The sequence below is a fragment of the Fundulus heteroclitus genome, unplaced genomic scaffold (genome assembly GCF_011125445.2).
Source record: "Fundulus heteroclitus isolate FHET01 unplaced genomic scaffold, MU-UCD_Fhet_4.1 scaffold_36, whole genome shotgun sequence".
NCBI lineage: Eukaryota > Metazoa > Chordata > Actinopteri > Cyprinodontiformes > Fundulidae > Fundulus > Fundulus heteroclitus.
In genome coordinates, this window is record NW_023396770.1 from 4,766,818 (window position 1) to 4,781,507 (window position 14,690).

Here is a 14,690-nt window from a genome sequence, read left to right on the forward strand (position 1 = left end):
ATAGGCAGAAAACAGCCACAGATGAGATGTCCTGCAGGTTACATAGCGGAGCAGCCATGTTGGCCGTGTTTTTAAGTTATGGGTCCAAAATGTGTTGTATAATTAATAAAAACTGTGCGGATACCCGTTTTAAGAGCCATTTGAGAGAGGAGGGGGGAGTCTGAGTTGTATTTAGTCCCATTCAAATAACCATTCGAGACGTTCAAGTTTCAAAATGAAGGATAAAAGTTTAATGACAACAACAACCTCTCAGTAGGTAGCATCAACGTTGTCCAATGAGCTAACAGAGCATTAGTGCCTAAAGCATGATGAACACACAGGAACTAATCAATCAGCAGTTTGTTGGGGAACAGAAGCTTTGAGGACTCGACGGGAGACGGAGGTCACTGAGCGGCTTGTACGAAGGGCTTCACCCGAGGCCAACAGCAGCGTTTCACACAAGCAGATCAGAGACCCTTCACAAAAAAAACCAAAAAAAAAAACAGGTCATTTCTTCAAAAATAACACTGCCGAGGAGCAGCTCGTAGAACAATGAGTGCAGAAACACAATCGGCATCACTGATCAAAAGCGACACGTTTACAGAGCAAAACTAAGAGTATTCATAAAGTCATTGGGTATCATCTCTACAAGATAACATCAGCGAAGCCCTATTCTGTTTAGTTACCGAGGAAGACTTTAACCAACTAATCCATAATCTACACTGCAGTTGGCATCCCAAAAGAAAAAAAAAACAAAACATTGAGCTAATTACCCTATTTAACCTTATGTAACACTGAACAAATGTTCTAATGAGGTTTTCATTGAATTCAAAAAGGGCAAACTCTAAATGCACACAAGAAACAAAAAAACAGACCAAACAGCTTATTTAAATAAAACAAAAATAAAAAAAACTCAAACAGAATAAATCTTCCTACATCCTCTAGAAGCCACAAAGGTTTAAATTAATTGTACATACAACTAGAAATACACCCAATCAGCATTCTAGAGCTGCAACAAAGTCAGAAAATCCAATCTGCAAACTTTATTTCTGTTCTCTAAAATAAAGTGCCAGCAGCAGCTGCTCATGTGTCTAACATGTAGAAAGTTCAGATCAGGCAGCCCTAGTGCATTCATGAATTTGGTCCCAGCTTCTGAGCCCTGATGGTTTTCTTCACACTTCCCCCGATTATTTCTACTAAGCAGTGTAAATGCTTAAAATATTTCTCTATGGTGTGAATTCTTATCAAAACTTGGCACCAGATATGAGTCTACGCCTCATCGTCGGGGTATGAAAGCCTGATATTCAAACACTCAGTTATTACTTAATATGCGACTGCATACCAGGATTGAGTTGGAGCTTCATCTGCACCCTAAAAGCTACAGGATACGTTTACCTTCCTGCTCGGCTTGATTTAAGAAGGAGCTTTCAAGCTTTCAAAAATATACGACTGCAACTCTGTTATGTTTATGGTATGAAAAGTCAGTTGGTTCTGTTTTCTTTTTAAGACAAAATCTTAAAAAATAGCTTAATAAGGATCAAATCCTCTTTGTTCTTCAAAGGTTTTCATATGAATTCATCAAATTCACATAGCTTTATCCTCCCCTACCTGGTCTGACTGGCTTTTTTTTTTTTTTTTAGTAGTACAGTATAATCGCAGTGTGTGCCTCATCAAAGAGGAAAAGAAAAAAAATTATTGGACTTCAAGGTTCTGAAAGGATAAAACCCGACCGAGTGGCTAAAAAGTATCTTCATCAAATAATGTACACGACGGTACATTTAAAACATACTTCAGTCGAAAAACTGGGAAGACGGGAGATATAAATAAGCTACGCTGCCACAGATACACAGGTCTCTACGGAGGGACGACCGACGGCAACGGCGGGACAATCGACCTTAGCAGCATCGCAGCAGTGCAGTCTGGATGGTGGAAGCTGTGCAAAAATGGCATTTGGAGGTCTCAGAGAGCGTTTAATGGTAGGACTGTGAGGAAGAGGAGGCAGATGGGGAGGAAGGCTGGGTGGGCAGCAGGCTGTGCGCCCGTGAAGGTCGCTGTGGTCGCTGCTGCGGGCTGGCGGTGCCGGAGTCAGACGAGTCCACGCCCGGGCTGCCTTCAGCCACCTCCGTGTCCAGCTGGGCGGGACACTCGAAGTGGACACAGTGGAAAACCTGCAGAGATTCAGACGGAGGTTAAAGGTCACGGCAAACGTGCTGCGGAACAAACGTTCGTTAAAATGTCGTAGAGGCCGGAGGATCAGCCAGCTCGGTACCTCGTTAGCAGTGTTGTGGGTCCCGACGATGCGGACGAAGGAAGCCGGCTGATGGTCAAACTTCAAAGTCTGCCATGACCTGTAACAGATGTTAATACAAATAAGAATAAGTCCATCCATCTGACGCGAATAAAACTACCAGGCTGATGCAGTTCCTGAACGCAAAGATACAAAGTTTTCACTTCAGATTCTACATGTTTGGCTCAGGCAGGAAGAACAACTGAGAAGAAGTCTCTGATTTGTCAAACATCTTTATTATTTCCAATTAGGGATGCAAGTTATTGATTAATGAGTTAATCTAAAGTCGATTGATCTCATCAATCAGAATTAGAATCAAGTTTAATCGCCAAGTAGGTTTGCACTTACAAGGAATTTGACTTGGTGTTGATGGTGCAGACATAAAATAAGAATACAGTAAAATAAAAAGTAAAAAGGATGTATATAGAGAAGCTATATACACTTCTGTATATATATATGTTTGTATAATTGACTAAAGATTCATTGATAAGCAGCACTTAGTTTTCTTCTCTTGTATTAAGAGGATCTTTCTATAACATGGTTTTTTTTTTTTTTTTTTTTTTACAATATGCTGAATCTTAAAGGAGGTGCATCATTATATTTTAACAATTAATGGTGTCACCTGTATTAAATACTGACAGAATAAACAAAAATTGTGGTTATCTTACACATTTTTAAACTTGGGCATATTTCTGAAATACTGAATAGAAACAAATAAGTTAAAAAGAATTTAAGAAAGATGAAAAACTAATAATCCCTCCGCATCATGTTACAATTTTACTAAGTCTGTATGGCTCCACATTAGAATGACCGGCAGCGCCCTCTGCTGGATGGGGGCCATACAACAACACAGAAAGAAGGTCTGAGCAGACGTAAATTAATCTGATGGAACAAACTTTAATCTAATTAACCATTAATCCACAATTAATCGTAAGTCAATTATTTGTTTGATCCCCAAAATCAGATACGTATCCGAATTAGTACCACATATGGAAGAGGCTCAAATCGGATTTTTGCTGGTGAGAAAAGATCGGAATCGATCGTTCATTCTGCCGAAAAAGAGACGTATATGGGTCACATATGGGCAAAAATATCAGATTTGGGCCGCTCTTCCCTGCAGTGTGAACGTAGCCTGTTTCTGTGTTTTTGTCACTGTCACAGCTGAACTTCCCTACTTCTAATTAATGGGATCACTTCCAAGGTGACCAAGCTGTTTAAATGTGTTGCACACTTTTTAACAACTAACAGTGGTGCAGTATCATTTTTTTGTGTTGCAAATTTTGCCCTTAATGCACAGTCTCCCATTCCTAAGTTATTTTTTGTACTTTATACCTTTGTGTGTGTCTCAGTCTTCCATCTGCCTGTCGCTTTGCTGCTGCTACACAGGAGCAGGAGGAGCGAGGCAGGGATTTATGCGTGCCACAGATCAGCCCAGGGCTAAATTCTCACAAGATCTCATCTGAAGGTCAAATATCAAAACATTTTTGGGGGGAGTTGATGGCAGAGAGAGTAATTTTTATTTTTAAATGATGATGGAGAAGAAATGTGTCTCCAGAGGACATGGTCCTATTCTCATCTGGGTCTAAAAGGCAGATACTAGGAGTCCATCTGTGCGCTACCTGTGAACTGTTACATGAAGCAAATTTACGCCTAATGGTCCCAAATGCTGATGGGCTCAAGGTTATATGCTGCTTTGCTTCAGATAAGCTAACAGTTATGATTAAAATGGATAAGAGAAAAGAAAACAGAAAAATGTCTCTTCTGTTGATCAGGAACGTCTCAGAGTTAAATATGAACGGCCGACCTGAGCGGCTGTGTTAATTAAGCTGAAGATTTGCAGGAAGAAAAGGAGCCTGGATTGTATAAAACCACCATCAAAAAAAAGAAAAAAAAAAAGGAAAAAAAGAAAAAAAAGAAAAAAGAAAAAAAAAAGAAAAAAAAAGAAAAAGAGGAGAAAAAAAGGGAAAAAAAAGAAAAAAAAGGGAAAAAAGGAAAAAAGAAGAAAAAAAAGGGGAAAAAAAGGGGAAAAAAAAAAACACCATCAGTTTGATCCTAAATAAAGCTGTGGACGTACCATGCTGCCAGTTAGCCACTGAATATAAGAGGGAGGGGTCCTCTACCCTGAAGAAATAATAAAGTGATGGAGAGGAGAGAACCGAAGGACAGAACACTGATCTGTGTACCAATGGCATTTTTAAAGGTTTTTGTAAGAGGATCAGAGAAAATAGAGCCTGTTAGTCAAGGTGACACCAATCAGATGCACTTCTGACAGGTGATTTGACTTTTACAGTTTAATCAAATGATTTTTAACCAAAAAGTGAATAAGAATAACTTGAGATGGAAAACACCTCAATGTTTGAAGAAAATCTGTTCTTATGTCCAGATTAAGTCTGGAATTTAATTAATATTCAGTTGATTTTTTGGGGGATTTCAAGTGTTATGGCTTCAGAAAAAAACAATCCATGAGTTCCAGCAGTAAGATCGGCAGATCCTCACCGACATGCCACCCTGGTGCGGTCGACCACTTTCGTCCACTGCTGCTGATTGGTGGAAACTTCGATGTAATAACTGTAGGAGCGCTCGTCACAGTCCCAGAGGAGCAGCCTGGATCAGCACAGGGAAGCCAAACATTCATTCTGGACACTAATCACCACAATTCAACTTCACTTTAATGTAGAAAATGAGATTTGGGGTCAAGGACTGATCCTGTAGGCAGTTCTGTATTTACATCACTCACTCCTGGACACATGAGACTCTCAGTGTACGAAGGGAAAATATCCCAGTTTCACAGTTAAAGGGACCTAGTCACGTATTATGATCATATTCATCTTCAAATTAAACAATTACGGCAAGCGTTCATCCTCATAGTGTCTACTCAGTCCTTTTTGAGCCTGAAAATAATTTTTTACAGCAGACCTACACATTGTCTTGCCACCAGCCGGCCGGCAGTACCGCAGACCTATCAGAGGATGGCGACAGCTGACCGTCCGTTTACTGCAGGCATGTCCAAAGTGCGGCCCGCGGGCCATTTGTGGCCCCTGGACTCATTCTGGGTGGCCCCCCAATAGCATTCCAAGAAAGATTTGGTCCAGGTGGCTGATGCTGAGTTTTTTAGTTTTTAATTAGGGCGAAATTACGACAGAAAAGTAAAAAGCCTACAATTGAAAATGTTAAGTTCAGTATTCATCTTTCAATAAACACACTTTTGACATTCTCTTTAATTTCATGGTAACATCTATTCAGTGACATTTAATTACTCAAATGCAAACTTTGGTGCATTAAATCTGCTTTGAATTCAATTATTAAAATTGGCTAATTACAGCAAGTGTTTTCAAAGAACAACTGAGCCAAATATTGTTTTTATATGGCTAAACCAATAAGAGTCAAATTAAATTATTCAAAATAATTTGCAAGCTGGATGAAAATCTTTTAATGTGACAAATGAGCAAAAACCCTTTTTTACCTTTTAAAATTATCATATTTTGTAGAGCAGGTAAAAATATTTACAACATTTTTTGGGGGTTTTAAAAAAATAATAATTGTGGGAGGTTTTTGGCCCCTGAGTTCCTTTAACTGGAAAATGTTGGCCCCTGTACTGAAAAGTTTGGACACCCCTGGTTTACTGCAAAGCCTCACAGTGACGGGTCGGCTCTGTGCGGTCAAAGCTCGACCCGATCCACAGGGTCACTTCACTTCTTCCTTTTCGCTCCTCCACTGGTCGCTGCCGACTATCTCGGCTCCATCACAGACATTTATACCCAGAGAAGATGCTTCATCCATTTACTGCAAGGATATTTACTCATTATAACGTTATTATAACGTCTGAGGGCTTAATCGCCTCTCCTTGTTTACTCATTGCACACATGCACAATGTCGTACCTCCAGTTACGGGGTCTTGTTACGCTAAATATACACAAAAAGGCTTTGATTACGGCCAAATGGAGCAAAAACAAAGTGTTAAACACAGAAATAATACATAATAAGACAACAGGGGGCGATAATCTTACCGGAAAACCTTCGTAGGCGACCAGAGCGAGCTGCTGACGTAGATATTTGTAAAGTCATAGAACGTGACTAGGCTCCTTTAAGTTGTAATTACTCCAAATTTAAAACCAAACTGTTCAACCTGACCTGAAAAGCAGCATTTATTCCAACAGGAACTAAAGTAATAGCGCAGAAAGAGGTTTAAAAGCCGGTTTCTGGTGTCCTCTGACACAGGAACCGGTCCCATCAGAACCAAACTGACCTTAAGGAGCCGATGGAGTAGGGCTGAGCGAGCTGGATGACGATGGCTCCCGAGCCCAGCTGGTGACAGGTGTACCCCGAGTCCCAGTCGTAGTTACGAGTGTCGCCGTTGAGCAAGGCGTTCCTGCTTCGGCTCACTCCCTCTATGACGCTGGCGCAGCCCGCGATGGTGGCCACGTTCTCGCCGGGGACTGTGGGACGTGGCGAGCAGGCGACAGGCAGGGTGTTGTGGTTTGGGTCGAGTGTTAAAAATCATATCAAAGGAGAGATTTGACCCAGTGACTTACCCACGAGTCCGTTCTCCAGCGTGAAAGGACGGTTGGTGAACATGCACTCAAAAGCCACCAGGTGAAACACTTTGTTGACCGTGTTGTGTGTTCCCACGATGCGAACATATCTGAACACAATGAAAGGCCAGATTTATAAAAACGGCAGAAATCTGAGGACAGGAACACCAAAAACTAAATAAAACTAAAATAAATCGGTGCAACCAGACATCTTTTATTATAATGCTGGGGAGAATAAAGATCCTTCACTCTTATTGAGCAACATTCAGTCATATTTATGCCATGAAAACAGACTTAAAACATCCGTGATTTCTGAATAACTTATTTTGAGTGTGATAACCTAAAAAAATAATTAAAGGTAGAATATTGCCAAATATTTTCATCGTCTTCTTTTGTTTAGTTTCTTTTGCTCTAATTATGTTATATTGAACATTTGAACAAATTTCGTCTCCAAAGTGAAACAACAGCCATCTCAAACTATTTTAAATTGGTTATAAAAAACAGAAACCACGTCAAGCAGAAAATCTTTCAAAGTCAAAAGTAAAGATGTTTGATCAGATATTTTTGGTAACTCTTCATCTTTCTGTAAAGTTTTCTGACAGATCTAGACCAGGGCTGCTAAACTAAATTGCTTAGAGAGCCACAGTTACTAAAGCCAACAGCTCAGGGGCCGGACACCCAGCAACTAAAGTCATTATGTAAAAAAAAAAAAAAACATGTACTACAACAATCTCATACCTTTTAAATAGTTTCTTACTGCCTTAAATTACAAATGTAATTAACAGAATCCAAATGTGTAATTCAAAGAAAGACGTCAGGCTTTGAAAAAGCTTTCATTTTTTATGTAAAACTGAAAAATAAACCATTTTTATACACTTTACATATTGTTCAAAATAGAGACAAAAATTAAAAGGAAAATGCATGAACCTCATGTTTTCTCAGTAAAAACATTTGGTAGTTTTAGTAAAGCAACCCAAAGGAGCTCCTGAGAGACGCTGCAGTGTTATTTGGGGGAGAGTTAATGCCCCACCACTGAAGTGTCTCTCCTGTTTAGTGACTCTCTCCTTTTCTTCCATATCATAGTTAATAAACTTGCCTTTAAACGGCTCTTTGTTGAGAAACTGAAAGCAGGCCTTGCTGTTTGAGTTTATTAAACTCTGAAGTATAAAACTATTGGCAGTTTCTGTTCCAGGTGTAACACGCCCTCCATTGTTAAAGACAAAACTGCCATTTAACTTACATCTGGCCACTAGGGGCTAGTAAATGAACAACAAACAAAGGTTGCTGCTGGCCTGGGGAGTTTTAGATAAGAATATTTGTTTTTATGTATTTCTATATGTTTTTTTGTTTGTTTTTTTTAACTTGGAAGCCATTCACGGGTCAGATTGCAATCACCTGCGGGTTGAATTTAACCAAAAAGCCACCAACCCAACATGTAAGACGGTTTCAGATCTAACCGTTACCCAGCTGCACGCACAACCTTGTTTTAAATACGTACTGAGGACCGTGCCTTGACTTCTATTAATTTACAACCCTTTCCATCTACCACCTTGAACCTGACCTTTACCAGTACATAACTAAACCTAACTTAAACTTAACTGACACCCTAGCCCAAAAAAAAATCCTCAATTTACATCCAAGTCCTCATTTTGGTGGTAAAATATTAAAAAGATGTTCTCAATCAGTTGCCAGCACAGATATTGTACAAACACACTAAATCTGCAGATGCAAGGTCCAAATTCACACATTTAAAGAGAATCTGACTCCAGCGTGTTGTCGTGTAATTACACACGATCAGTCTAACTCTGCTGTTTTCATACAGTTAATAGTATTACCTCTGCAGCTAACCGTATATAAAGGCTGTGAACAGGTAACCTAATCCTTTTTGTCTGCCTCCGTCCCTGAAACGACTTGCTGGTAACGTTAGAAGAAAGCCAAACCCCCCCCCCCCCCCCCCCCACTGGGGAAGACCCGGGTGTTCGGTTCCCACAGCAGCTCCCAGTCAACAAGCTGCTTTCTAAAATAGCAGATCAAGAGATTAGAAAGCAAACAACACAGAGAAACTGAGGCTCACATTTAGTAAAGTTTGGATTTAATTACAACAAAACGTTTAATCCAATTCTGAATTGGTTGTGTTTATTTCACTTTCATATAAAGGATTTTATAGTTTTTTTTGATGCATGTTATTTAAATGCTTTTCTACCCAAAAATCTACCTGGAGACTAAATGTAGCATCGATCCGATGTTTAACCTCAACAACAAGCCCCGTCTACACCAGAAAACCCAACGAGCGTCATACCACGGCAGATCAATAACAGTTCTTTAGTTTATTACACACTTCCACTAAAAAGTCCTGAAAAATCCCCTCAGAGTCGTATCGTCTCACATTTCTTTAGTTTAAAGACTATTATTATCTGTCCCATAACACGGTTAGATCCTGTGAAAAGCTGAGAGTAAAACCTTCTGCAGGAAGAATCTGAGCAGGAGAGTCTGGATGTGGAAATCTGAAACATTTACAAGTAGGAACCAAAACACACAAACCAGTTCAATTCAACAGAAATGTAGAACGTAGGGCCTAAAAATAAAATCACTAGAAACAACAAGGAAACCCTTCAAATAAACTTTGCTTTTATTTGACAAACAAAAAAATGAATTTCCCTATTGGGCTTGAAGTGCAAACTTTAATATAAGGCAAAATAAAGGGGCCTCTTGAACAAAGATGAGCGTCCCTATTGTGATTAATAGTGCAATAACTTAAAAAAACTCAGCAGCTGCCTGTGAGACAGCACTGAGGGAAAAGGGACATCCACCACAGCTCTAGCAGTGAGACAGTAACAGCAGACAGATCTCTGCTAAATCTACAAAAAAAACACAGAAAGGTCTCAGAAAAGTCCCCAAATATATCGCTAAGTAGGAAACACTGGACTGTCTCTAGTTTTCTTCTCTATTGAGATCAGAGCCGCCTGGCAGCTTCTTAGTGAGGCAGACAGGAGCCGGAGAAGATGGTTTTTTACAAGTAAATTTTAACATTTCATGATATTTAAATTCATTTAAAACTCTGATTGGGATTAGAACAAGTGCACAAATATGCAGTAGCTATGCTATATCATACGCTTTACATTCTTTTAACAGATTTTTTTATTTATTGTGGTGCGCTACGGTCAATTACATGTAAAGTAAAACAGTTTCCTCTTTAGAGCATATTTTTCTAAACATAGATTCAACATTGTAAGCTTTAACCGATATAATCGATTTATCGGCCACCCCTGGGGGAGGGGGGGGCAGATCTGAATAGTTATTTAACTTTGAGTTGAGGTTTAGCCACAGTGTGAGTAAAGAAGCAGGAGAAATTTCAGTTTTGTTTACCTGCAAACCTGTGGAGTGAAGTAAAGATTCTGCCACGACCTGCAGAGGTACTTGGAGTGGTCGATAACGCGCACCCAGTCCAGCTCATCCATGGACACCTCGATGTAGTAGGAGTAGGACCTGAAACAACGTTGTTTCGCTCACATTAGATCTACTAAGATAACATAAATCACAGGTTATAATCAGCTAAATCAGCCACCTCCTATTCCACCAGGTAACATCTGGAAAAGTTCAGCGTTTTGTTTTTTTTGTCTCAGCAGCGTCTCACCGGCTGTCTCTGTCCCACAGCAGCAGCCGCATGTGGTTGATGATGGACGGCTGGCCCAGCTTGACCTGGATCCCGGACCGGCCGTCCTCCTCGATGGGGTGCCTGGAGAAGCCGTGGTCCAGGTCGTAGTTCTGCGTGTCTCCGTCCAGCAGCGCCGACTTCAGCTCTCCTTTCACGACCTGCGCTCCGTGTTTCATGGTGGCGATGTTCTCCTCTGGGACTGAGATCACACAGAGAGACGAGGACAGGCACTAATGTCCAAACGCATCGACGATAATACTGGAAGCTTGCTGCATCTTTCCGGTCTGTGGGATTATTGCCGCTGAAGCAGCAGCACTTACTGAGCATCCCCCGGTAGTTCAGGTCCATGTTGCGGCTCTCTGAGCGCGTCTTGATGGCGTCCAGCAGGTCGTCGGGGCTCACCAGGCCGGACGGCCGCACCACGTTCAGCATCTCCGTCAGGGTCATGAGCGGCAGGCGCACCGCCGCCATCACTTCCTGCGTGTCGGCGCCGTCCTCGTGCTGCTGGCACCATCGACACAGAGCCTGGAAGATCTCCTTCTCCGTGGCGGCAAACGAGTCGCGCCGGACCACGGTCAGCAGAGCCGTCTGCGTTTGAAACAGTGGGAGGAAACGTAAAAACCAAGACTAGACCTTTTATTATCAACTCAAACTGTAATCTAGTGTGTTGGCGGCACAGTGAGAGAGAAAAAAAAAGAACCCCGGGGCTGTTTTGGTACCGGGTTTCAGGTCCAATCCCTACAGATAACGGTCATAATGTTGCACCTTTTCAGATTCATAACTACATCAGAAAGGACATTCAGAGCAGATTATTAAAGATAAAATACAAAAAGTTATACTGGTCCAAAAATCTTCAGTGTTAAAAATCTATTAAAACTTTTCTGACACCTGTACCTAAACCAGAGTAAATAAAACCCAGATAATTTAACCAATCAGGGAGCAGATGTGGTCATAACGCAGGGTGAAGCAGCGCAAAGGAGACGAAGCTCTTTTCAGTCAAAATGGGAGAAATAGTAACTGTGGTGATGTGCGTTAGGCCTGATTTGTATAATTCAAGAAATTATTATCATCGAGACAAGAATGAAAAGGAGCTTCTGTGGAGAAGTACCACTGGAACCGGCCGCCATCCGGACTAGTACCGGATAATAATTCAATAACATATATATTGATCGACAGACGTGTGGTGTCTATGAAAAGCTTAATAGAACAAGATTTTTCCTATAGGTTAACACGACAGTTATTAGATCCTCCCAACCAATCACAAACACAGAGCCAGGACCGCTGTCACCAAGCTCCGCCCCCTTCGGAGAGCTTGGAAAGCACTCGTTCTTTTTTCTTTATACAGTTTAGGTAAAAAGTTGGTCTAATAAAGGGTTGAGTTTGAATTCTGTCTTCTTTATCTAGAAATAGATCATAAAGCAACAGCATAAAACGATCAGGGCTGCACTTATAATACAAGTTTTGAATCTTTTTGATAATTATCAATATCGATCCATCTGATTTCTATTTTCTCAACATGCTAATCCAGACAGAGCTCCTGCAGCAGGTTGGTGGTACTCTGCCGAACCGGCTGTGTCAACATGGGGGCATGTTTTCTGAAATATAGCAGCAAGTAATCAAAGCACAACTCCATCAGCTTGCCTCATCTCACCTTGGAGAGCGAGAGAAAGCCGTCGGAGTTCAACACCTCGGGAGCATGCCTGTCCATGTAAGCGCAGCAGGCCTCACTGAGCGTGGCCAGAGAGTAGAGGCTGGCCACGTCAAACACCAGGCAGACGTTGTTGATGTGCAGGATGGTGCGCAGGAACTCGCAGGTGGAGTCCTCCAGAGGCTGGAGGCCGTAGCGGTGGGCCAAACCCAGGAAGTCCAGCAGCACCTCTTCCCGCGCGCAGCTGAGGCTGGCCCGGCCCGTGTACAGGTAGTTTAGGAGCATGGAGAAAGCTTCGGCCCGAGTCTCCTCCAAACGAACCTCGGCCTGAGGTTGGGACTCCTTCATCCCACCGTACAGCAAGGCTCTACGGGACGCAGATAAAGAGGTGAGAACTAAACTCACTAATGGAGCACAGTGTCTGATTCCACATGGTTAACCAGCTTTCTGCAGACTAGCACATTCAGAAACCTTCAAGTACAAAACTTCCAAGAGCAGTGATGGGAAAGTCATGTGATAAAAACAGATTAAGCTGATAATTACAGGGAAACACAATATATCTGCGTTAACATTAGTATTGGTCTCTTAAGGGAAACTAGACTGACATTAGTGGGGAGGGGAGGAGGTGGTTGGCCATGCTGCATTTATCTGGTCACAGTGATGTAATGAAGCAGGATTGTTGAGATTTAACTGAAGCAGAGAAGCAACGTTAGAGGTAGGGCTGTGCGATTTAAAAAATAAATAAAATCATAATTGCAATTTAATTTAGACTTTTCTTTGCATTAATGACAACCAACAAAAATGACCACTAGATAAAGATGCTTGTAAACAAGGACTATTTGAAACATGAAATTTAACTGTTTTTATTAATCAGAATATTATTATTCAAGAGAACAGCTTTTTATTTCAGTTGGACATCAATCCTTGCTGAACATAAAGTAAAACCAACAAACAAGTCTATTTATTAAATAGTTTGACCAGAACTTAATGCTACGGTGAGATTCCTGAAAGTTTCTGGTAGAAAATATTGATTAAATAAACTCCAAAACAAATAATAAAATTAGATTATCTCACTGCTGCAGCTTTCTTCCCTTCCATGTGGAAAAAAAACCCCTTTAAACATTTTACCAACACCCAAAGGACGCGTCTGATCCATTAATTGTTACGTAGCCATAAACTGCAGCACTCTGAGATTTGGAAATTACGAATATATTTCCGTCATCAACATTAACAGCAATATTAATGTCGGATATCGACCCAAACTTTCATATCTATGCATCCCTGGACAATTAAAACTCCAGTAATCAGCTAATTTCCAGGGAGTCACCAAGTCCCCGCATGATACGCTGAAACTATATTAACAACATTTATACATTTGAAAATGAAAACTGGAACAACATGTCACTTGTTTTCCAAATAGTTTAGCTAGACACACCAGTGCTGTGGATAATAACTATACGTTACAATACGAGCCCAACAGAAGGTTATACAAAACATTTCTGTGTTACATTGCTTTACCTTTCCAGAAACTAACTTCTACAGTCCTCAGCCCTTTTTTTTTTTTATAAATAAATATAAACGTTTCCGAAGCAGCAAAAGGCTGTTTGGGGTTAACTGCACGTCATAACAAGAGGCAATAAGCGATACAGATCATTTCTATCCATCCTTTGCTTTTAAACATGTTTCTGTGAGGTTTTACTAACGGGAAACTGAATCATATCAGAAAACAGGAGCGTTATGGACTAATTCAATCAGGTTTAGCCATTTTAAAGTAAAGCGGAAATGATCCGTCATATCAGGGAGGACAGAAAACCTCCAGGGCCACCGAACCCGAACCTGCTGGTACCTGAAGTAGTGGCACCGAGCCGCCAGGATGACCCGGTGCGCCGGGAACCTCTTCCCCTCCACGATGAAGGTGACATCGCTGTACTCCTCCCCGACCACCAGCGCCCCGAGCTGCTCGGACAGCAGGTGGATGTGGTCGATCTCCGACACGGAGACCAGAGGCCGCAGAGGATGGCTGTTGCTCATGGCTCCCACGGACACATCTGACACACAGAGCAGACACGCAAACACGCCCGGTGATCACGTCAGGCTGAAACCAAAAGCTAGGACTGCACACCGTTAGCATGCTACATGCTAACTGCACTGGCTTCAGCGACTCAGCAAGAAAGCTACAAGCTAACTATATGTTTTATTTAGTAACACATTTAGACTAATACATTGACAAATAACAAATAATTGTGCTTTTTGTTAAGTCTCGTCGGTTTGTAGCCGCTAACAAACGGCTAAGTGGTCGCTTCTTCACGTCACTGCGCGTTTAAAACTTACCGAACTAACACCCACTTCCGTTTCTGCGTCGGGCTATTTTCACGAATACGGGCGAAGCTAATTGTTCGCAGTTTGGAAGAAAAAACAAACAAAAACAAAATAAAAGCCTAGCACCAAATTCAGGGTGCTGCTGACATCACAACACTGGTAACTGATATCACGGCGGCTGCCGAGGAAAACTTCCGGTTCTCCAACCAGTTCTACATCCGCTGCAGCGCCACCTGCTGGAGTGGAGAACGTTTTTTATACACGTTGTGC

At 41.4% G+C, this 14,690-nt stretch overlaps 2 protein-coding genes across 3 annotated transcripts in view; both read right to left on the reverse strand.

Annotated features, from left to right (window-relative positions):
- Positions 1-14,690, reverse strand: part of LOC110368380 — a 718,672-nt gene that overhangs the window by 657,120 nt on the left and 46,862 nt on the right. The gene's annotated exons all lie outside the window — the stretch shown is intronic.
- On the reverse strand, positions 205-14,625 carry btbd9 (BTB (POZ) domain containing 9). Its single transcript, XM_036130465.1, has 11 exons — positions 14,433-14,625; positions 13,948-14,149; positions 12,105-12,468; positions 10,774-11,041; positions 10,433-10,652; positions 10,165-10,284; positions 6,799-6,908; positions 6,513-6,702; positions 4,763-4,870; positions 2,249-2,327; positions 205-2,147 (listed from the first exon to the last, which is right to left on the reverse strand). The coding sequence occupies exons 2-11, from the start codon at positions 14,130-14,132 to the stop codon at positions 1,950-1,952; spliced, it is 1,842 nt and encodes a 613-aa protein (XP_035986358.1). The 5' UTR covers positions 14,133-14,149; positions 14,433-14,625; the 3' UTR covers positions 205-1,949.

Excerpts from the sequence above, each read along its gene's own strand:
- btbd9 (XM_036130465.1), bottom strand. The coding sequence starts at position 14,132 with ATGAGCAACAGCCATCCTCTGCGGCCTCTGGTCTCCGTGTCGGAGATC. Across the intron at positions 12,469-13,947 it reads GCTCGGTGCCACTACTTCAG|AGCCTTGCTGTACGGTGGGA; the intron begins GTACCAGCAGGT and ends TGCGTCCCGTAG. Across the intron at positions 2,328-4,762 it reads CGCACCAGGGTGGCATGTCG|GTCATGGCAGACTTTGAAGT; the intron begins GTGAGGATCTGC and ends CATCTGTTACAG.